This window comes from Ursus arctos, unplaced genomic scaffold, assembly GCF_023065955.2.
Source record: "Ursus arctos isolate Adak ecotype North America unplaced genomic scaffold, UrsArc2.0 scaffold_2, whole genome shotgun sequence".
Taxonomy (NCBI): domain Eukaryota; kingdom Metazoa; phylum Chordata; class Mammalia; order Carnivora; family Ursidae; genus Ursus; species Ursus arctos.
In genome coordinates this window covers 72,708,161-72,730,653 of record NW_026622874.1, presented here as the reverse complement: position 1 = coordinate 72,730,653, position 22,493 = coordinate 72,708,161, and the positions used below count along the sequence as shown (strand labels likewise).

The following is a 22,493-nucleotide window of genomic DNA, read 5'->3' as shown; positions in this document are numbered from 1 at the left end:
TCTTGCTGACTGCACATGTGACCTAGTATGTATGCCATGGACCCACACTGGGAGCCGGTCCCGTAGAATTCAGCGACTGTCTGTGAGTGTGATCTTGGAAGAGAAGGCAGTGCTGCCGTCGGCGGCGTTAAGCTGCTTCTCTAGTGCTGGGTTTGTGCACTTGGGCGAACAGAGCCCGTGATCGTGCTGAGAACTCCTGGCCCTGGTGCCCTTAGTGCCCGGGTGCCTGGCGGTGAGTTTCTCCCTTGGAGGGGTGCGTGGCTGTCGTTCCTGTGTCAGGATGGTGGGAAAGAGGTGACGGTGCACGGCAGTGCGGGGTCTCGCCGGCGTCGCGCCGAAACGCTCCACACACACTGCAGAAGCGAGGAGGCGTCCTGTGCAGTTTTCCCTCAACCTCCAACTGATCTTGTAGGTGGGATTCAAAGAAGCACACGGGCTATGTCGGTTTAAAGAATCAGGGAGCGACTTGTTACATGAACAGCCTGCTGCAGACTTTATTTTTCACAAATCAACTACGAAAGGTAAATGGATGGTATTTCTCTCCCTCAACCTTCCACCCACCCTCTTGCTCGAGTCCTAAGGGACAAGCAAAGTCCTGTCACCCGACTTTGCCGTGTCTCTCCCAGTACCACGGTGCTGTCTCCAGAGAGGGCCCCTCTTTTATGTGAATCCATATCTTTATTCCGCAGCGTGTGGACACTTGTAAAGCTAACTTGGGTGATCAAAAGTTGGCTGGCTAACCTAACTTTATGGGGTCTGTAGCCCCATAATAAAGTTTGTTTGTTTTTAACGTGAAAGCCATTAGCAGCAACATTTGGAAGTTTTATATCAAAACTGAATTGAAAAGCCACTGGCGGTGAAGTATAATTTTCACTTACAGGTAAAACTTAGGTTCATGAGACTACTAATAAAAACCGCAGACATCCCTAGACTCTAATGTAGGATAGCTAGGCGTCTGTCCCTTTGGAATGCCGTGTGAACAGCATGGAGCAGTGCAGGCAACACGGACTCCTGGTTGTGGGGGGGCCACTGGCTGGTTTGCTGGCTTTTCCCGTTCCGGCAGCACCGTCGCTGCCCCGACAGGATGGTGTTGTGGGGACAGGCGGATGTGGATCATTGCAATGGCACTTAGGTCTTATCGCAACTTCTGTTCACAAGTAACTTTAAGCTAAAAAGTGTGGCTCCAAGAGGTATGAAATAAAAGTGATTCTCTTTGGATGGTGAGCCGTGGGTAATTTTTTAAATTCGTTTTTACTTTCTTGTGTTTTTTTTTATATTACCTCTAAAGACTTTCATGATTATTTAAAAAAAAAAAAACTTCCTGACCTATTTTGGGGGATAGTTAGAAGCCCTATCAACTACCTTAAGCCATTGTGATATTAGAAATGATACTTTCACATAAAATTCCATTTTTATTTCTTAATCAATTATTTTAGGCTGTGTACATGATGCCAACAGAGGGTGATGATTCATCCAAAAGCGTCCCCTTAGCGTTACAAAGAGTGTTCTACGAGTTACAGCACAGCGATAAACCTGTAGGAACAAAAAAGCTAACGAAGTCCTTCGGGTATGTATCCGAGATCTGCCTTTCCCTTCTTCCTTCTGCAAGGAAGAATAATGAGCGCCTAGTGAGAGAATCGAGAGCAGAGTGTAGGCATTCAGGTCCGCCCGAGTGTTTTTATCACTGTATTTGGTTTGTCCTTTTTGGACATAAAGGCTCTGTTTTAGAATTTTGCTTGAGACCTAATTTACCACATCACGATGTCCTCTCACACACAGCAAGGTGCAGAGCAGGACGAAGCTGTGGTGTCCTGATCAAATCAGTGTGTCTTTTCATCAGGGCCCCCCAAAATCACCTCCTCAAAAAATGAATTTAAGAATAATGGCCGATTATGCAGTTTACTTTTTGAAGTCTGAGTTGCTTAATATGCTCGTATTTGAAATTTGGAAGTTTAAACACAAACGTTCCTTTTCTCTTTCCAAGGTGGGAAACTTTAGATAGCTTCATGCAGCACGACGTTCAAGAGCTGTGTCGAGTGGTAAGTTCTGCACCGTAATCGTACACTCCTGAACATTGACTGCTGTCGGAAGTGGTAACCACGTCCGAGCGCAGACCTGCTTCATGCCAGTGCGGCTCAGACGCACATCCTTGTGTGGGACAGAACCAGGCCAGGAAGGAGAGGCAGCATGTGGCTCATTTTCGAGCCAGAAAGAATGGAAACAAAATTGCTGTTAGGGCAGTGTGAAGGGAAGCTTGGATTTCCGTAGCAGTAGGTAGTGTGGTTGGAATTTGTTAAATTGGTAACATCTGCCTGAGTTTCTGATCCGGGAACCTGCAGATCGGCTTAAGTAGCTGTCCTGATCACCCTGCTTCGCTGTTCGAATCGTGACTTCTTGTTACTCTGGAGTGTCCAGACTCCTCCTCGGCACAGAAGTTCTAATTGAAGCAGCCCTCTGTGCGGGTGATTCTCCCCAAAACCATCTTTAGTCACTAGCAAAGTCCCGTCCTTCCAGTTGTGACCAGAGACACACAGACACACGCACACACACACACACAGACACACACAACATGAAATGGTTATTCAAGGTGATTGGCTGGGCAAGGTGTGTTTTCTTTTTTGCAGCACTAGCTGGATTGAATCCAGTTCATTAAATATCCATGGACAAACCAGTCAATCCTGTTGACAGGCTCAACCTCATTAATCTCTTGGTGTGGACCAATACGAGTTAAGTTTAGTGCTCAATTTACATGCTTTTCCACGGAGGTAAAATGAATATAAAAAATGCTTCTAAAGGCACTACAGATTACTAATTCATTCCAAAGGCTGTATAGAGGTTAATCTCAACTGTTGCATGTAGATATTTTTGTAAATGTCCAAACAAAGAAGACGACTGTATGTTTTCATAATTGCATGCTAAAGGTCATAATGTTTATAGTTTAGAACTTCTTTGACATTGAAATTTCTTAGTCAAGTTTCAAATTAGTGTATGTTAATTGAGCATAACATTTTCTTAAAGTCAAAACTTTCTCTTCCAGTTGCTTGATAATGTGGAGAATAAGATGAAAGGCACGTGTGTGGAAGGCACCATACCTAAATTATTCAGAGGCAAAATGGTGGTATGTGGTTACCAGCTTTCAGCAATGATTTTAAACAATTTAAGAATGCTAGTATTTTGACAATTAATACTGAAGCCATCTTATTTTCCTTATTTGTAGTCCTATATCCAGTGTAAAGAAGTAGACTACCGATCCGATAGAAGAGAAGATTATTATGATATCCAGCTAAGTATAAAAGGAAAGAAAAACAGTAAGTCCTGTGTACCTTTTGCTAATTTCTGTTGTGCTTTAATGCTTCATTTACCCAAGTGGTTTTCCTTGAAATACTGCACAGAGAACATTGCCCGAGTGACAAGTGTGCAGCTCACCGACCGCACACAGGCTTGGTCCCCCATACGGGTCAGGCACCACAGCATTCGCAGCACAGACATTGGCCCTTCCCGACCACGACCTCCCTTCTCAAGGGAAACCACTGTTTGGGCTTTTAACCTCCCTTCCCTGGTTATTTTTGCGTGTTCGAAATATCTATAGAGATGGGATCGTGTAGGTTACAGCCTCTGCTGTGCATTTTTCTTCTGCTTCGCATCGTATCGGTGAGGAGGGGGTAGTATGATCGTTCAGTATCATAGCTGCTTTATAGTATTCCACATGGGGGTAAGCCACAGGTGTTTCAAAACCATTCTTTCCTTGAGGTTTGGGTTTTCGACGTGGGGCTGTTGGGCCTAAGGCTCCTTGACTGGTCTCGTGCCCGGCTCTGGTGCATGTGTTTGTGTTCATGGTGAGCGGAATTGTTGGCTCCGAGGGTATGTGTACATTCAGTGGGTGAAGCCAGCAAATTTCTCAACTCACTTTCTCAATTCTGGTCCCACCAGCAGCGTGTGAGAGCTGCCATTGCTCCACACAGCAGACCTGTCAGCCGTCAGACGAACATTTGGGTGGGAATATGGTGCCATCTCGGTTTTAATGTCCATTTCCCTGGAGGTCAGCGATGTTGTCACCTTTCCAAATGCTTACTGGCAATTTGGATATCTTCTTGAACATCAGGAATGTGTTTAATAGTGACTTAATGTTGTCGAGCAGTTCTGTCACCTGTGATTTACGGATCTGTGTCTGTGGATTTACTTTTCATAATGGGCTCTGTGTTCCAGCTTCTTTGCGTGTCTGGGCATCTTGTCGGATGCCTGCCGTGGTGATCATTATATTGTTGGGTACTGGATGTTCTTAACCTTTGCTGCGGGACACGTTGAAGTGACTTGGACATAGTGTGGTCCTTTGGAGGTTCATTTTCATGCTCTGTCAGGTGGGAGCTCAGCAGTGTTCAGGTAGGGCTACTTGGGCCCACGGCTGAGGCAGCACCGTTCTGAGCCTTCTGCCTGGAGCTTCATGTGTGAGGGGGCTTTTCACCGCAGCTGGAGAGAGCAGAGACTGTTGGCAGGCCGGCGTGAGCTCTGGGCACTGCTCCCCCATCCTTTGGGCGGTTCTTTCCCTGGGCCCCGGATAGTATCTCCCTCTGCTTGCTGATCAGCGCCCCGCAGAGGCCCCGGGAGAGCCCTCCGCAAACCACCGCCGTGTTCTTCGTGGGCGGTTGTCTTCTTCTGGGCGCTCTGTGCTACGGAGTCCAGCGGCCTCGTGCCCTCTGTCTCTTAGGGAGACACTGGGTCCTGTTTGGGTTTCTCTTCCACACGGTGACCTGGGACAGGTGAAGGGCCCTTTCCAGATCCCGGTCCTGTACCAACCATCGTCCAGGGTGTGACCTTGTTCGGCACAGGACGGTGAGTCTGGTGCTTGTCAGTCTGGCAGGTGCAGGGCAGGAGTGCTTCTGCATGTGCTCTGGATGCTCGCCTGGCGGCATCGCAGAGCTGCCCCCCCCCCCCCCACGCCTCCGTGGGGCTTGCCTCTGTTCACTCCTGTTGAACGACATTTCAGAATCTGAGTGAAGTCAGCCTATCATACTCTGCTTTTTGTGTTAAGAACACCTGCCCTGAAGTCATAAGCTGTTCTCTTATCTATTATTGTTTTATCTTTCTATTTATCCGTAATCTACCCAGAATGGTTTTTCACAGGTGGTAGGATGTCAGGACTGATGCCTCGGCATGTGGGTCTCTCGTGCACCGTCACATTGTCCCCTTGCCGTGCACCTTTGTCAGTGGTCAGACATTCCTATCCGTGTGGCTAAAGCCTCTGTCTTCTGGTCTGCTCGTTGTCCTTGGGCGAGTTCTCCGTCTTCCCCCATGACCCAGCTTCGTTGTGGTTGAATTGACAAAATTGTAAGCTATTCACAGCGAGCATTGTGGTTGTGCTGGACACATGGTGAAAGGAGCATTCCATCCCGGTGAGCACGTCTGTCCCTGCACGTCGTCCTCTGTGTGTGCGCGTCAGAGCGTTTCGGTTCTGCTCGTAGCGGCAGGAGGTTCCCGGCTCAGTCCCTGTGTTCGGTGTTAGGTCCTTAGTCCCGATTCATCTCATTCATGTCCCAGTCTGTCCCTCTCGTCCCCATGGTCCCACTCCCTACCTGCACTGCCTTAATTGTAGCTTTATGATAAGTGTTTGGGTCAAAATGTGTACTTTAATGTTACTTGATTTTGTTAAAGTGAGCAAAACATTTGACTTCATGTGAACACTTGTAACACCCTTAGGAAACCACATCTGTGTTCTTAGAGGTTCAGGGCTTCTGTGGTGCAGTGGCGGGGTCGCGGCAGGTGTGGCGGGTCTCGGGCAGGGGCCGCCGTTCCTTCTGCTCTCCTCCCTGGTGTGCTGAAGTGTGGCGGGACGGCCACGTTACCATCAAAGCTTTAGTGAAATGATCAGCTGACTTTCTTCTCTTTCTCTCTTTCAAGTATTTGAATCATTTGTGGATTACGTGGCTGTGGAACAACTAGATGGTGACAATAAATATGACGCCGGGGAGCACGGCTTGCAGGTAACATGGGAGCTCTGTGGCGGGAGGTTGACAGGCAGTGTCTCGGGTAGATCCGTCACCCTGCACACGGGGAGACCCCGTCCCGCTGTTGGGAGGCGTTTTCCCCATGGCATCTGTGACCCTGCTCCTTGCCTCGCTGGTTTGTGCTGGGAGCTTTGCCTCAGCTTCTGGTTCAGTAGACGTTCTTACTTCTCAGACGTTTGGCTCGTGATGGTTTGCACTTGGGCATGTATGTGTGATGGAGTTTTCTAAAGGATTGTGACTTGTAGAGTGAGGAGTGTGTTTTCTCTTGCTTGTTCTGTGACTACGTGGTGTCCCTGAGTGTTCTCCACAAAGCCCCACGGGGACTCTAAGCTTCTGGCAGAGCAGCGAGAGTCATGGACAAGTGACGGGTCAGTCTGTGGTCGGGCGGAGAGACGCGGACTGTGGCGTGGGCCTGGCTGCCGGTCAGCTGGATCTGGGCGGGTCAGCAGCACCCTCATGAGTGCGGCCGCCCAGAGTCCGTGTTGGACTCAACCTGGACACATGGCTCAGCCGGTTTATGATTTCCCACACCATCCTGTGTTTACCAAGCTGGCTAACTTAGAATTCATGGTGCTGGGGTCCCCCTTTTGGGGCGGGTCGCAGATCTGCTCTTCTGCTTGGTCAGGCTGCTCAGGATGCTGCGTTGTGGATCAGAAAGTCACTTTGCAAACATGTGAGTAGATGTGCTTAGGAAACACTTCCGTCAACTTAAAAGAATTGCTCTTATCCACACTGGATAGTTGGGGGTTTGTGTGAGCAGTACGGATTTTAGAACCCTAGCCTCAGTGGATCGCGGTAGAGAACCTATTCTTTTATTGCTCTTTGAAGTTGTACGGAAACCGTGCCGCTCCTTTGTGTGGCAGGTCCCTTGCGTTTTCATTTTTCTTTCTAGAGATCCTTTGTCCTTTTAAGCACGCTAATGCGACAGAGAGAGCCTTGTCTGTGGCTTGTGACACAGTTTCTCGGCTGGACGTCCCCAGCCCCAGAAGGAAGGTCTGGATTGGAAGCCGAGCTGTGATGAGAGCCCGGTAGTGGTGGGGTTGGGCAGAGACTTATTTTCGTGGGGAAACCAGAGTTGCCTGAGGTGGGGCCGGGGCTGTGGGAGCTGTGGAGTCGGCCCCTCCAGAGGAGGCCTTGTTGAGAAGTGGGGCGCGGCCCGCTGCACAGAGGCCGCGTTGCTGGTGTGAGGGTCTTGCTGCTCCTGAGTGAGGACAGTCTTCCGAAGTGGGTTGGACGGTAAGTGCTGAGTGCGTGCTCTGCGTCCTGTGCTCTGAAGTGAGCGTGCTGAGCGTCCGGGGGCAGGGAGCCGCTGACAGTGGTCGTCCTGCCCGGACCAGTGAGCAGCCGCACGTGTTCCGGCCGGGTGTCTGCCAGCACGCCCCCCTCACGTCACTGCAGTCCCGGGCTTCTGCTTTTCCGGTGCAGGATTTTCTGTGTTTTTCCATATTTCCCATAGTGTTTAATGACTGTGTAACACAGCAGCAAGCGATTAAGCCCTGATCGACTTAGCTGCTCCGGTTGTCGGGCATCAGAATGTAATCCAGAGTAAACTGCTCACACGCAGCTATTGCAGCAAACCTGAGAAAGATCGAAGCAGAACATTTTACTTTATTTTTTAATTGAAGCGTCCTTGACGTGCAGGATTATATTGCTTCAGTTGTGCAGCGTAGTGATGTCATGTCACAGACATCATGAAATGCTCACCGTAGAGTTCACACAGTGGTGCTGACTCTGTCCCTACCATGCAGTTTGTATCTGTGACCTGTTTTGTAACTGGAAGTTTGTATCGCTTGATCCCCCTCACCTGTTCCTCCCCTCCCCACCCCCTGCCCTCTGACGACCACCAGTTTGTTCTCTGAGCCTGGTTCTTCTCTCTCTCTTTCTCTGTGTGTGTGTGTGTGTGTGTGTGTGTGTGTGTGTGTGTGTGTAAGATTTTATTTATTTATCTGAGAGAGAGGGGTGTGGAGAACGTGGGAGCTGGGAGAGAGGGAGAGGGAATCTCAAGCAGACTCCACATTGAGTGCGGAGCCCAGCACGACCCTGAGATCGTGACCTGAGTGAAACCAAGAGTTGGACGCTTAACTGACTGAGCCACCCAGGCACCCCTCACATAAGCCTGTTTCTTAAACATTTTAAAAGCACACCACTTGGATACCTAAACCCCTTCCTCTCCCACCAAATCTCTCCAACCGATGTTGCTGTCCTTGCTTCAAGGACTAAGTAGGGCTGAACTAAACTTGCATTTCTTTTTCAATGTTCAGGAAGCAGAGAAAGGTGTGAAATTCCTAACTTTGCCACCAGTGTTACATCTACAGCTGATGAGATTTATGTATGACCCTCAGACGGACCAAAATATCAAGATCAATGATAGGTAATCTCTAGTGGGATGTGAAAGTCGCCTGATTTCAGGGGTCAGTCTCGGTGTTCTGTTTAGTCCTTTTCAGTGCATCTCTGATGTATTTAGGTCTCTGTCCTGCGTCGGTGTCCCAAGAACAACGGTTTTAAAGGGATAATTTCCCTTAAGAGATCTCAGAGGCTGCTCCTCCCATCTCTCCCTCTTAGGGAGTCCAGCCCTCTCCACACTATGGCAGATGGAGGTCCCTGAGGGGAGGGGGTTTTCTGCTCCACTCGTTTTGCACTCACCAGAATGCCACTGTTAACCTCAGGAGTGGAATTTGATATTGCTGTATTTGTTTAAATAGGGTCCTCCAATATTTTGTAATCTCTTAGTTGGTATTCTAGAATGTGTTGGAATTTTCAGGAAGATGAAATAGACGTGTGTGTGTGCCTTATTCCAGGTGTTTTCCCCATTCTTAAAATGCCAGATAAAAACAATGATAGTAAATACTGCTTTACCTGGTTTAGAATAAGAGAAGTTTTGTACTGGTTAGTTTGGGCACAGGATAGAGGTTGGTTAGTCACGCATCAAACTTGAGGGAGAATGGGCCCCATCAAGTTATTTGCCCCCCGCCGGGTCTTCGCTCTTTCATTCTTGCCCATCACTGTGGAATCTATAAGAAACCGTCTCCACCAGACCTCACAGACTGGCATCCTGCAGACTAGGACTAAGGCCGGTGTGCTGACGTGTTTTGTTGGGTCCTCACCTTGCTTTTGTTTCTGTTTCTATTGGTATTAGTTGCCAACATTAAAAAAAAAGCATGAGATTTTGCATAAAAGCCCAGATTTCTGGCATTCTTCAGGAACTCTGAACATTGGGCAGCGCGGCCAGATTGGCTGAGGGCGGCACTGGGCTGGCACTGGGGCTGCTGGCCCTTCAGACTCCATGTGCTCGCTCGCCTCCGAGTCCTTGCCAACCCGCCTCTCAGGGATCTCCTCCTGATTAACTTCGACCCTGTTGTTAAAATGTGTATGAACCCCAGTCATTAAAAACAAATCAAGTTCAGTATGTCTTTAGAAATCTCGGGGTATAGGGGATCCTTTCTAACGTGTCTTCCCTGTTCAGATCTGATTTTCCATGTTTCTCAAACCTGAAGTATGTGCTTGGTGGTCTAAATCCTGGACAGCCCGAATTACTTGTTAATAACATTTGGAATTATCCACATCCTAGAAAAGCCATGGTGTATATTTATCACAAGACTGGCTGTTGTGTAATATCCTCAATTTAAAATTCTGTCAGGCATCTCAGTGCATTTAGAGGCATTTTACTCCTACCTAGCTTCAAGTTTTTTTACTGATGTCTGAATAATTAACTTGTTCTAATGAATGGGCGCTGCCTCAGAAGAGTTCATGGGGCCTCCCAAGTCACATTGATACTTCCCTTTCCAAATAAAGATGAGACAATAAATTAGAACGTCTAGAAATAAAGCCTATAGGTGAACTACTTCACGTGTGAATGAAACCTGGATTTCTTTAAAAATGTTTTTTAATAGGTTTGAATTCCCAGAACAGTTACCACTCGATGAATTTTTGCAAAAAACAGATCCTAAGGACCCTGCAAATTATATTCTTCATGCAGTCCTGGTTCACAGTGGAGATAATCATGGTGGACATTATGTGGTTTATCTAAACCCCAAAGGGGATGGCAAAGTAAGTGCTGGGCAGGGGGTGGAGTTGAATGTGATGGTGTGTAGGGTTTCGCCTTTGCCCGTTCCCGCCCCATGGCCTGGATAGCGAAGGATTCCACCCTGGGCTCTGATTGCTCTGTGTACTCTCACACACTCATTGCTGATACTTTAAAGGTGAATAGTATATTAGGGATTATACTTTATGTAGGCCTCTATTAGTATCGATCTTTGGTCCTTTATCCCTTTGTGTGTAAAGGGAGGCACGTGTTTTCCACTTACGAATACCAGCAGAGTCCTTGTCCTCCAAGGCCCGGGCAGGCGGGCAGGGCAGTGTCGCTCACACGTCATTCTGCATGCTGCTTGTCCACGCTCGCTGACGCTCCGTCTTCCTCTGATTTGCATGGATCTGTTCTCCTAGACTTCCCAGGGGACCAGGGTCTCCTTGGGGTCTGTGTCCAGGACCATAGAGCCAGTGAGGAACAGAGCAGAGGCCGAGCCCGCCTTGCTCGAGCTGGGGAGAGTTGGTAGAGGGACCCACACAGCCGCAGACCACAATGAACCTTCCACTGTAAGATGTAGTACCACTGAAAGTGACCCCGTCAATCCACAGTGAAGACGTGGGGAGAGAAGTACCATGTACAGCTGTGTGGACTTTTTTTAAGTTAGGCCCTCACTTGCTGGGATAATATGTCATGAGATAGGATGAAGTGCCCCCATTTAATAACTACACCATAGTTTTACTAGCAGAGTAGGTGTGCTCTGGATGATTTTCTCAGATCTGTAAAGAGTTGTACCGTGGGCTGTTGGAGTGTAAGACAGAATTGCCAGCAGACCCACCTTCACGGTCCCCCTGAATGCGGACCGGGGTCGGCGGGGGGGCAGGGAGCTTGGCGAGAGGCAGTGCCCGGTTCGGCACATCCTCACAGCAGTTGTCAAAGGAAAACACCGCCTCTTACTCCATGTGCTGCTCAAAGCGCTTTCTCTCTCCTGCGTCTCCTTGATCTCCTTGCCAGTGGTGTAAGTTCGACGACGATGTGGTGTCCAGGTGTACGAAGGAGGAGGCCATCGAGCACAACTATGGGGGCCACGACGACGACCTGTCCGTGCGGCACTGCACCAATGCGTACATGCTGGTGTACATCAGGGAGTCCAAGCTCAGTGAGTAGCGCCGCTCGCCCGGCTCCGCGCGCGGCCTCAGGCCAGCTGGACGGGGCGTGTGGGTTCCGACGTGGGCTCTCAGTCCCCGCTGATCTCACTCGAATGAGACTGCTGTGCTGGCGACGACATGGCACCGGGGCCTTCTGCGGAGGGGAGCGCAGAACCCGCACACAGGTGAGCAGAGGCGCGTTTGTCGTGCAGGTGAGGTTTTACAAGCGGTCACCGACCACGACATCCCTCAGCAGTTGGTAGAGCGACTCCAGGAGGAGAAGAGGATCGAGGCCCAGAAGCGGAAGGAGCGGCAGGAAGCCCACCTCTACATGCAAGTGCAGGTCAGCCTTGCTTCCGTGGCGTCCCTGCCCTGTGGCGGGGGCTGCTCCTTGAGCGTGTGTGACGGAGGGAAGCTTGGGCTGATGCCACAGGGCTCAGGCCCGCGGACAGAGCTGCGCGCGCTCAGCGTGAGGATGAGCAGTGCAGAGGGGTCGCAGGGGTGAGGGCCTCCGGGGGGAGCACGGGAGGGCGAGTGCCCGGTGGGAGGTGGCGCTCCAGGCCACGGAGAAGTGTCACCAGTGATGGGGAAGGAAGGAGAGCTGGACGAGGAGGCGAACTTCCAGAAGCTTTGGGTTCGTGGTTCGGTTGCGGTATTGGGAAGCAGGTGTTGCTTTCAGCAGGTTGGTTGCCCGGGAAGAGGCACTAGCTCTGAGCGTCGTCCCGAGGCCGCCACATCCCGGGCTTCCAGCTCGCGCCGCGGGGAGGGGCCTGGCCGTGTGGAGGTGCGGGCGTTCGTAGTTCGGACTGAACACCTCATTCCGTCCTTTGCCATCTTGATACTTTTCTCCTTGGGTCTCTCGAAGAAGGTTCATGGAAGCAAGAGACTAGCTCTTCTTAGCATGTTCCTCTTGAAACTTTGTCCTGCTTGGGGTGGCCTCATGGCATTCGTGCGTCCGTTGGAGACTCTGTTGTGTCTTCTTGTGTGTTTTCAGATAGTTGCAGAGGACCAGTTTTGTGGCCACCAAGGAAATGATATGTACGATGAAGAAAAAGTGAAATACACTGTGTTCAAAGTATTGAAAAACTCCTCACTGGCTGAATTTGTCCAGAACCTCTCTCAGACCATGGTGAGTGCCGGCCGCTCTGGGGCTGGTTGTTCTGATGTCCAGGTTCTGCCTCCTTTCCTCACTCGCTGTATGAGCTGGGATCGGGCATTCAAGCCCTGGCGAGCCGGGAACCCTGAAGGGGGGGGTCTCTCTTGTCCACCCCATCAGGGAAAGCTCTGTCATTTTGTTTCTTCTAATCTAGAATCATCACATGAATTAAAATATGAGCTGATTTTGTTTTAATTTATTTAGTTTTAATTTTTTTCAGGGATTTCCACAAGATCAAATTCGATTATGGCCCATGCAGGCGAGGAGCAACGGAACCAAGCGGCCAGCGATGTTGGATAACGAGGCAGATGGCAACAAGACGGTGAGGGCCCCGCAAGGGTGGTGGGGGCGCTCGCCCTGGCCAGAGTGTGTGGGGGGGGGGCGCCGGGTGCCGCTGTGGCCTGCCTGCCTCTGGTCCAGTGACTCGCGGTCGGCCGTGGTCTTCACTCTCACTTGGCCCTTGAAATACTCTAACACCAGCATCTCTTTTGGAAATAGATGATTGAGCTGAGTGATAATGAAAACCCATGGACGATATTCCTGGAAACCGTCGATCCGGAGCTGGCTGCCAGTGGGGCCACGTTACCCAAGTTTGACAAAGATCGTAAGTGCCCCCAGAGCAGGAGAGCCGGGTCCCTGGACCAGCGTCTAGACACACGGGGTTAGGCATGCTTCCCTTCCAAGAAGTCCTGTTCTAAAGATGCCCCCGAGCCCCTTCCTGTGTTCAGGCTTCTTGGCGCAGCCCGGTGCGCCTGACTGGCTGCCGGTGGCGAGCACGCCTGACTGGCTGCCGGTGGCGAGCACGCAGTGGCTGTGCTGAGCCCTCGTGCCCCTGCCGAGGGCTGGGCAGTAAGTATTTCACACTTGGGGGTTGTTGCAGCCTCTGCCGCCAGAAAGTGGGTGCAGAGGACGCGTCGACAAACAGGTTGGCTGTGTTCCTGCACAACTTTGTTTGGCACAACAGGTGGGTCAGAGTGTGCTGATGCTCTCTTTAAAATGGTCAGTTGTTATTTCTGTCAAGGCACAGCATTTTCTCCTAGCAACGCTCAGCTAGCCATCAGTACCTGGCCTTGAAAATAAGATGCCTCCTAAGTTCACTGCCCTGGGTTCCGGATTACTGTTTCCCAGGGTCTGATGTGTGACTGTCTTAGGGTCAGTCAGCTTTTTGATTAACCTCAGGTGACACGGTAGCTTTTGGGTGCCAAAAGCTGTCGTTTTGGTTGCCTCCTATTAATATTTTTAGAACATTGTCCCAAGTGTTAAGATCCTAACAGAACCTGTTTATTAACCTTGTAGATGATGTCATGCTGTTTTTGAAGATGTATGACCCCAAAACACGGAGCTTGAATTACTGTGGGCACATCTACACACCAATATCCTGTAAAATACGTAAGTCCCTACTGCCTTCACCCTTGGAGTTGGTTTTGCTAAAGTCTTGGTCCATTATAGCTCAGGGTTCTTTGTTTTTCTCGAATGCAGGTGACTTGCTCCCGGTTATGTGTGACAGAGCAGGATTTATCCAAGATACTAGCCTTATCCTCTATGAGGTTTGGATGGCTTGTTTTTCTGTAATCAGTGTATCGTTTGTGGTTTGGGGAGGGCTTCTCTTGTTTGTTTTGCTAGCCCTGACTTCATTGTTGTGTGAAGTCTGCAGCTAAGTGGTGGGGGCCCAGGGTGGTGTTGAGTTGAGGGTCACGTTTGTTGATGTCTCATTTTTCCTCACTCGGGCTCAGTGATCATTATGTCTTTGTGGATAGTAATGTTCCCATTAGCATTCTCCCTTACAGAAATGCAGGGCAGAGAGAACAGAACTCTCGGGGAGAACACCTGCAGCGTCTGGCTGTATTAAACGTTAGACAGACGTTCACCTATAACCATTCATCTCTCTTACTGTAGGAAGTTAAACCGAATTTAACAGAGAGAATTCAGGACTACGACGTGTCTCTTGATAAAGCCCTCGATGAACTAATGGACGGTGACATTATAGTCTTCCAGAAGTAAGTACTTCTTGAAGGACTGTATCACTTAGTATTAATAGCAAGTTTTCCCATAAGCCCCAGAAGCAGGAAACAAAACTGTGTCAAGACCCTGAGTTAGATTTTGTTTGAAGTAGCTGAGAATGTGGACAGAAGTCGGCCTCTCTTTGGGGATTGTGGGCAGTGAACCTTTTCTCATGTAACGAACGGTCGCATTTCCTAAGCATCAGTGATGAGCACGGTGGCTCTTAGCAGGGTGGCAGAAGTCCTTACAACAACGCGATGCTTTTCCTGCCTGGCAGCATGAGGTTCCCCGGTGCACACCTGCATAGGGACCTCGTTTAAATCCGTGTGACCATCAGACCGGCAGGTCTGCGGTCTTCCACGCTTCGTCTGCAAGCGGCCTTGCCGGGCTCTGGAAGCAGCCATCTGGCTGTGGCGGTCTTGAGCGCCAGTTATGGGAAGCCCCCGAGAGTAGGGCTTGGCAGACTTCTGTTCGGAGCGCCAGGCTTGGCGACTACTTAGCCCTTAAGGCAGGAAAGTGGTCGCCTGCCAACTCCGGGTCAGAGAGTAGCCTCTGCCGGGAGGCACGTCCTCCTGAGTCCTGCCCTGGGCAGAAAACAGGAGCACATGGTGTGTGTGTGTGTGTGTGTGTGTGTGTGTGTGTGTGTGTGTGTATGTATGTATGTATCAGGGGCTGCAGGCAGTTCGCACTAGCACCATGTGAGGCTCACAGCACACCTTCTGCGTGTGGTTGCCTTTCTTTCCTGGCCTGGCTGACACGGTAGCTGGGACAGACTCCTAGCATCCAGAATGTTAGTCGGTACTTCTGTGCACACCTGTCTGTGTCCTTGTGGTTTGAGAGGCAATACCTTGATTGACTGATTGATTGATTGAACCAATACCCCTGGCCTGGACTTTGATTCAGTCTGCAATCTGTTTGTTTTCCCCCACTAGGGATGACCCTGAAAATGATAACAGTGAATTACCCACTGCAAAAGAATATTTCCGAGACCTCTACCACCGTGTTGATGTCATTTTCTGTGATAAAACAATCCCGAATGATCCTGGATTTGTGGTTACATTATCAAACCGAATGAATTATTTTCAGGTATTTGATAAATGCTCTTTCCCCTTCAGGTTCTATACCAGAAAGACCAGGTTCTTTTTTAAAAGGATGGGTTGCTGAAGAGGCTGATGGGGTTGGTTCTGGAGGAAGGGTGACGGCCCCATTGTCGGAGGTCGTTCTTGAGGGGATTGGTGCTGGCGCTGCCTCCCCGACCCCCACCCCACCCACCCCGGCATGATTTGGTTTCAGGGATGATAGTTTTTACAGCAGCTTTGCTTCAGTGACAACATGCCATCGGAAAATAAGCCTGTAACCTCACCATTAAAAGTGAGAAACCGTGGGGGCGCCTGGCTGGCTCAGTGGGGGGAGCGCACGGCTGGTGATCTCAGGGTTGTGAGTTGGGGCTCCACATTGTGTGTAGAGTTTGCTTAGATAAGTAAACTTTAAAAGGAAAGGTATGGCGCCTGGCTGGCTCAGTCAGTCAGGCATCTGTCTCTTGATCTCAGCTCAGGTCTTAATCTTGGGGTCGTGGGCTCAGGCTACTTAAAGCAAAAAACCCTTTAACATCTCGTTTCACCAACGTGCTGCCCCCGTGGGGGATCCACCGGGGAGTGCAGTTTATTGTCAGTAGGTGATCTTTAGGCCATGTAAATTCAGAGTGCGCGTTTCATATTTCTTTAAGAACATTGGGTGAATAGTTAATGGTACCGTTTACAAGCAAATTCCAGTTCACTCCCCAACGTGAGCCTTCTTTTCTGACTTTGGGTCCCTTCCGTCCTCCCAGGTTGCAAAGACAGTGGCCCAGAGGCTCAACACTGACCCCATGTTGCTCCAGTTTTTCAAGTCTCAAGGGTAAGGCGTGCCCCGGGCCCCTCGCTGTTTGGTCTGTACTGCATGCCGCCCGCAGTTGATCCAGACATGTGGAACTAATTCCAATAAGTAGTTGGCCGCGGAGCCTGACGTGCCACTGCTTAGTTTCCGATAGAGAGCCGTCGCCACGCACATCCTGACCACGCTGCTCCCAGCTGTCCAGTTGGCAGCCTCATCTAGAACCGGACTTAGTGTAGATATATCACCAACACTCTCCCGCACATCCAGCCGGGCCCGCCCCGGCCAGGCTCACCCCGGCCAGGCTCACGCGTGCTGTGTCCCTGCGGCCGAGAGCGCAGGTGGGACTGCCAGGGGGATTAGGGCTTGGGAAACAGGAGTATGGAGGGAAGCCCTGTGCCAGGCCCACATTTTGAATCTAGGCGTAAAGGTAGTGGTTTACTTTTATGCTCACTCACAGATACTTGTTTTAGGCAAATAAGTCATTTGTTTATATGTTGTTTTCTTGTGCAGTTATAGGGACGGCCCAGGTAACCCTCTTAGACATAATTATGAAGGGACTTTAAGAGATCTCCTACAGTTCTTCAAGCCTAGACAACCTAAGAAACTTTACTATCAGCAGGTATGAGTCCAAATTCACGTAACTGTGGGTCCTAAGAAGAAGGCTTGGGTTTTGTGGAGACGTATCTAATAGTCTCTCTTTTCTCAATAGCTTAAGATGAAAATCACAGACTTTGAAAACAGACGAAGTTTTAAGTGTATTTGGTTAAACAGCCAGTTTAGGGAAGAGGTACGTGCTTTTTAATGATACAAATTTTTATGTCCATTTGTGTGTGTGTTTATCTTTCTAGCCCTTGAAAACTAAAACAACAAAAGAAAGGTTAGAGGCCCTCTGTCCCCCTCCTGCCACCACCGCTGCTTCTCCAACCATTTCTGCCTCTGTCCAGCCCCCTGGGCTAGAGCAGCGGGCCGGAGGGTGGGGTGGGTGCTGGTACCCCCTGCTAACGGAGGCTGTGCCCCGTCTGCTTGAGGCGGTGGTTCTGGAAAGTCTGTCCCTGCTTGGAGCCTAGTGTTTCTCCTTGTAGCTCTGGAGTTTTGAAGGAGAACGCACGCCGTGTGCCGTAACCATGATCCTCTGGGTGCGATTGACAGGCCGGTATCCTCAAGTCCACCTGTGGTCGTTGTCTAGGCTGACATGTGCCCTGTGGTCATTTTGCTGAGACAGCAGGCTAGGAGATGGCCTTCTGTGGGGAGAGTTTCCTGAGAAGCTGCACTGTAGATGGCAACCTTTTGGCATGAAAGTGGCATTTCTTAAACTGCCCTGCAGGCCTGGGCCGGGGCCGGGGCCCTGGGTTTAGGTCAGTGGTCAGAGTTCACGCATCGGGGCCCTCGGGGTGGGGTCGTCCGTGATGTGGTGGGAGCTGGAGACAACTGAACATCTCTTGCAGTTTTTTCCCTTCTTCCAGAAACGTGGGTGTGTTGGAGCTGAGACCCCTTACGTTTTCTTTCATCTTGTCATTTCCTAGGAAATAACACTATATCCCGATAAGCATGGGTGTGTCCGGGACCTGCTGGAAGAATGTAAGAAGGCTGTTGAGCTCGGGGAGAAGGCATCAGGGAAACTTAGGCAAGTATTTCCTGAAGTGGGAGGTGGCCTGGGGGCGGTGCTGGCCCTGGGCCCTGCAGCCGTGTTATCGGACCCGCGTGCGCAGAGTGGCAGACCGGCTCTCAGCCCGGCTTTTGTGACAGTTGATAAATATTTCACAATGGAGCCATATTTTCTTCCTTCCTTCCCTGTCTCCTGATTGTTACTAGGCTGTCGTAGAGATGAGATTCGGGTAGAAAAGTCACACACAGTAGAGAGAGGATTCAAACGGAGTATCAGCTGACACTGGGCAGAGCTGCTGTTGGTTGCATTTGAGAAATCCGGGCGCTGCTGATCCGTGTATGGATACTCTGGCCGGAGCCAGAAGCCCCTGCCCGTTTCAGAGAGGCGGGCGTTCTCATCCTGGTGCCCTGCCTTCCGCTCACAGGACAAAACAGGCCTTGGGGCTATTTGCTTCCTGGAGTGTTTGCTCTGTGATATTAATAAAAGAATGGGATCTTTATTCTCTAAAGAGTGCAGGAGAAAAACACTGCAAGTCCTGCCCAGTTGGGAACTATTGTGGGCACGATGGACACAGTTTCTGGAGACTTGGTGTCAGCTCCATCCCTGTGCCCAGATGGGGCCGCGTGGCCTCACAGCACAGGGGCCGCCAGCCGGGGTTCTTTGTGCTCCCCGGGGATGCCCTCCTTGGGCCTTTCTGCTCTGGGAAGGGGGAGAAAATAAGCAAATGTCGATAGCTTTATCATAAAGGATTTCTTTTTAGGAAGCTACTCCTCCGTCCTTCCCACACGAATTGATGTAGTTCACTCCCCCCTGTCTGTGCAGGCTGCTAGAAATTGTAAGCTACAAGATTATTGGCGTGCACCAAGAAGACGAGCTGTTAGAATGCTTATCTCCAGCGACGAGTAGAACGTTTCGAATAGAGGTAACCGGCCCTCGCTTGTGGGCTTCCGGGCCGGTGGGACGGCCACCCGCCTCCCTCCTCAGATATCACTGACTTGCGGGCACGGCCTGGGTGTTGTTTATGGTACCAGTAGAGGTGATCCCAGCAGTTAATTTTATTCTTACACATTTTGAGAAATTAATATTTGTGATAAAATTTACATGATGTACGTTTTCCTCTGTAAGCACTTCGTGCGTCTGGTTGAGCGGCACGAGGCCTGCCGACAGCGTCGCACGGCCGTCCCCGCCGTCCATCATGCGGCGTGTCAGTCGGCTCTGCTGAAACGTTGCCCCCTTCATGCCCAGCTCCCTGCCTGCCCTCCCCGCCCCGCCCCTGCACCAGCGTCCTCCTTGCTCAGGGTTTCACTGTTGTAGGGTCCCCGTGTATGTGGGATCACAGACCGCTTGTCCCCAGGAGTGAACTCTAAATATGGGCCACCCAGCAAATCTGGTCAGATGCTGTGGCTCCCTGTTGATTTCGGAGCGGCTGACATTTCCACTTACTAGTCTCCAAAAGCCCAGGCGTTTCCTTTAAAAATGCAGATAACCTTCCAACTCCGAGCTCTTCTCGTTCTAACAAGACCCACCTGTGGCGTTGGGCAATGACGGGACCCGCCTGCCTTGTTGGAGCCGCGGGTCAGAAGCAGATGCGGCATTCGTCTGCACCGACCGTGTCACTCAGCTCTGTGTGTCTCCTCCTGTGTCCCCAGGAAATACCTTTGGACCAGGTGGACATAGACAAAGAGAACGAGATGCTCGTCACCGTGGCGCACTTCCACAAAGAGGTGTTCGGGACGTTCGGGATTCCGTTTCTGCTGAGGATACACCAGGTGAGGGTGTCCGGTAACCGGCCGAGTACCCGCCCTCTCGTGGTGCTTTGGCATTCGCGCCATCGCATCTGGGCTCCTGCCCCGGGGGCCGATGATGAGCTTTGGTGGCGTCCACGCGGGCCATGAGGGGCCGCCACGGAAGGGCCCGCGCGGATGAGTGTGCACACACGTGTCCTTTACCGTTCGTAGGGCGAGCATTTCAGAGAAGTCATGAAGCGGATTCAGAGTCTGCTAGACATCCAGGAAAAGGAGTTTGAGAAGGTAACGCACGTCTTGGGCACTTGGGAGGGATGTAGGGGCAGCAGCCCGAAATGTAGGCTCAGGAAGCAGCCGAGACTTTGGTCGGAGGTGAGCGTTTGCTCGTGCCCAGAGTTCACGGAGGAGGGGCCCTTGTGTCTTTCAGTTTAAATTTGCCATTGTGATGATGGGCCGACACCAGTACATAAACGAGGATGAGTATGAAGTGAACTTGAAAGACTTTGAGCCCCAGCCTGGTAAGCGCCCTCCCGTGGGCGGAGGAGCGGGCGGCCCGCCCCGGGTTCCACTGGCATCTGTGAAACTGGGAGGAACGGTGTGTGACCAGGGTGGAGATGTCAGTGGCTCTCTGACAGGGCGCACCGGGAAGCCGCTAGCACGTTCCGTGAGGGTGGGCAGTGCTTGGCTCCGAGTCCCAGCTTCCCCGGGAGCCACACCGTGGGTCGGCCGCCGGCCCTGGGCTTCCAGGACTTGCTCTCCGTCTGGTCTCAGCCGTGTCTCTCTCTCCACCAGGTAACATGTCTCATCCTCGGCCTTGGCTAGGGCTCGACCACTTCAACAAAGCCCCAAAGAGGAGTCGCTACACTTACCTGGAAAAGGCCATTAAAATCCATAACTGACTTCCTTACGCAGTGTGTGCAAGGCAGGGGGCCGTGCGTGGGTGTGTGCCCCTTTTTAACAGCCTAGAACTTTGGTACACGTGCACTCTATCCGAAGTCTTCAGCAAGAGGATTTGCTGCTGATGTTAATTTTATTTTGTTGAGGCTGTTCAGTTTGGCTTCTCTGTATCTATTGACTGCCCTTTTTGAGCAAAATGAAGGTGTTTTTATAAAGCTTGGATGCCAATGAGAGTTATTTTATGGTAACCACAGTGCAAGGCGACTGCCAGCATAACGGGGGAGAAGCGGTGAGGGCCGCGAGGCTCTGGCGCGAGGTCTCTGGTCTGTTCCTAGCCGGCGGAGGCCGCCTGGCTGCCTCCCTGGGGTCGCGGTCACCGGCCCCGCGGCTGGTCTTGCGTGGAGGCTCGTCTGACGTGTTCCCCTCACCTCTCCTTGCCATGACCTTTCGTGCATCTGTAAAGGCAACAGAGAAACTCACAACCTAATAAATAGTGCTCTTTCCTTCACTGCGTGTCCTGTCCCCCTTCCTCGGCCCTCCTCCCGCTGCCTGGGTCTCCGTGAACGTGTCTCACCCCGCCAGCCACCACCGTTCCGCGGCCCGCTCGCAACGTGGAGGCACCGAATACGAGTACGGGCCCGACAGGCGGCTCGGGGGCTTTTTATTCACTTGAAAACACTGGTCAGTAAATTAAGGTGTGCGCTGCTGCCTCTGGGCAAACCGAACGGTCTCAGCCGTTCCTACAAGCAGGTGAAGCCGTTATCGGTAGCGTTTCCTCGAGACGGAACAGACGGAACGAGAAAAGGAGAGCCTTTTAGCAAAAGAGGGCATGCTCACTAGGGGTCAGTAAGCTGTTGACTTTGTAAAAAAGTTAAAGGCCAGAGAAATGAAATTGTATATTTAATGACCGGACATGTACAAGCCGCCGCTGGGAGGAGCCGACTGTCGGGTGCGTCCAAGTGGCCCTCCCCGATGTTGGTATTCGTTGTGTGTGGTTTTCTTTCAGCCCCAGCCTTCGTTTCCTTTTATTTTCGAGCTAATGCCGGCTGCGTGTCTAGTTTCGAGTGCAGTAAAATAGAATCAGCAGATCACACTTATTTTTCATCCTTTTCCAGGATTTTTGTTTCTGTAGCAGCAATGTACGCCAACTCTCCCTGTATATTGCCTTTTTGCTGGAAAATGTTGTATGTTGAATAAAATTTTCTATAAAAACGATAATTCAGTGAGTGACGTGGAGGTTGAGGGAGGTCTGTGTTCCCCCTACTGGTCGTGTTCCTCACGGACGGTCCTGGTTTCCTGGGGGTTTTGGATTTTGCTTCTTCCTAGTTCGTTGAAGCTCAAGCAAGAGGTTTTCTAGGAGGAACCCGGGCACACAGGAGGTGGCTGGAAATATTACTGGAACAGTGGGAGGTGTAGCCCAGGGGCCGTCTGCGTGGCTTGCTGCCCAGACCCGCTGTCCCAGACTCCCCAGCGCAGGTTCCTGGGGGCCGGGCTGGTCTCTGCTTCGGAATGACTTTGTTTCCATGTTTCACGGCCCCGTGTGTGCCTTCGCCCCCCAAGAGCTGCGTCCCGAGGCGTGTAGGCAGCACGTTGCAGGGGTGCCCTCCGAGCCTGAGCCCTCCTGCCATAGGAGGAAGAGGTGTGGGCAGGCCAGAGCGGGTCTTTCTGTGTGTGTTTGACTTTGGGCATTACACGGCCGATCTTCTGTCTTTGGTTTGGATGTGGGTCGGTTCTAGTCGGGTAGCTGGCAGTGTTCTCCTCGAAGTTACTAAGTGACTGTTTTTAACGAAAGACTGGCAGTGTGGACATGTTGCGCGTTCACGTCTCTGTTCCCTTTCAGCTGTGGGGTTGAATGTCTTCATAAAACGTTTTTTGGGGCACGGGGTGAAACTGCCTTAGCTCAGTCTCAACCCCGAGTTCCCGTCTGTTGGCCGTCGGAGTCCCCAGGTGTCCCTTGGGAAGCATGATGTAACATGAATGTGACCTGCACGTGGGCGCCGTGGGTGGGGAAAAGCAGCCTCACTTTACAAATGAGGAGC

General features: G+C 51.1%; 1 protein-coding gene across 2 annotated transcripts in view; it reads left to right on the top strand.

Moving 5' to 3' along the window:
* The window catches only part of USP7 (ubiquitin specific peptidase 7), a 62,511-nt gene extending 40,839 nt beyond the window's left edge, over positions 1–21,672 (top strand). The window contains exons 6-31 of one of the 2 annotated variants that reach the window (XM_026520346.4): positions 413–521; positions 1,437–1,567; positions 1,985–2,039; positions 3,038–3,118; positions 3,218–3,308; positions 5,896–5,978; positions 8,264–8,373; positions 9,893–10,049; positions 11,041–11,185; positions 11,387–11,517; positions 12,169–12,303; positions 12,551–12,652; positions 12,829–12,934; positions 13,627–13,719; positions 13,810–13,877; positions 14,227–14,327; positions 15,264–15,417; positions 16,160–16,227; positions 16,717–16,825; positions 16,916–16,993; positions 17,730–17,830; positions 18,635–18,734; positions 19,462–19,581; positions 19,771–19,842; positions 19,985–20,075; positions 20,350–21,672. In XM_026520346.4, the coding sequence (XP_026376131.2) occupies positions 413–521; positions 1,437–1,567; positions 1,985–2,039; positions 3,038–3,118; positions 3,218–3,308; positions 5,896–5,978; positions 8,264–8,373; positions 9,893–10,049; positions 11,041–11,185; positions 11,387–11,517; positions 12,169–12,303; positions 12,551–12,652; positions 12,829–12,934; positions 13,627–13,719; positions 13,810–13,877; positions 14,227–14,327; positions 15,264–15,417; positions 16,160–16,227; positions 16,717–16,825; positions 16,916–16,993; positions 17,730–17,830; positions 18,635–18,734; positions 19,462–19,581; positions 19,771–19,842; positions 19,985–20,075; positions 20,350–20,456 (2,698 nt within the window). In that variant the 3' untranslated portion in view covers positions 20,457–21,672. Of the gene's footprint in view, positions 1–412; positions 522–1,436; positions 1,568–1,984; positions 2,040–3,037; positions 3,119–3,217; positions 3,309–5,895; positions 5,979–8,263; positions 8,374–9,892; positions 10,050–11,040; positions 11,186–11,386; positions 11,518–12,168; positions 12,304–12,550; positions 12,653–12,828; positions 12,935–13,626; positions 13,720–13,809; positions 13,878–14,226; positions 14,328–15,263; positions 15,418–16,159; positions 16,228–16,716; positions 16,826–16,915; positions 16,994–17,729; positions 17,831–18,634; positions 18,735–19,461; positions 19,582–19,770; positions 19,843–19,984 lie in introns of both variants that reach the window. The other variant, XM_057314795.1, reaches the window with a different exon arrangement.
* Positions 21,673–22,493: the final 821 nt, after the last annotated feature.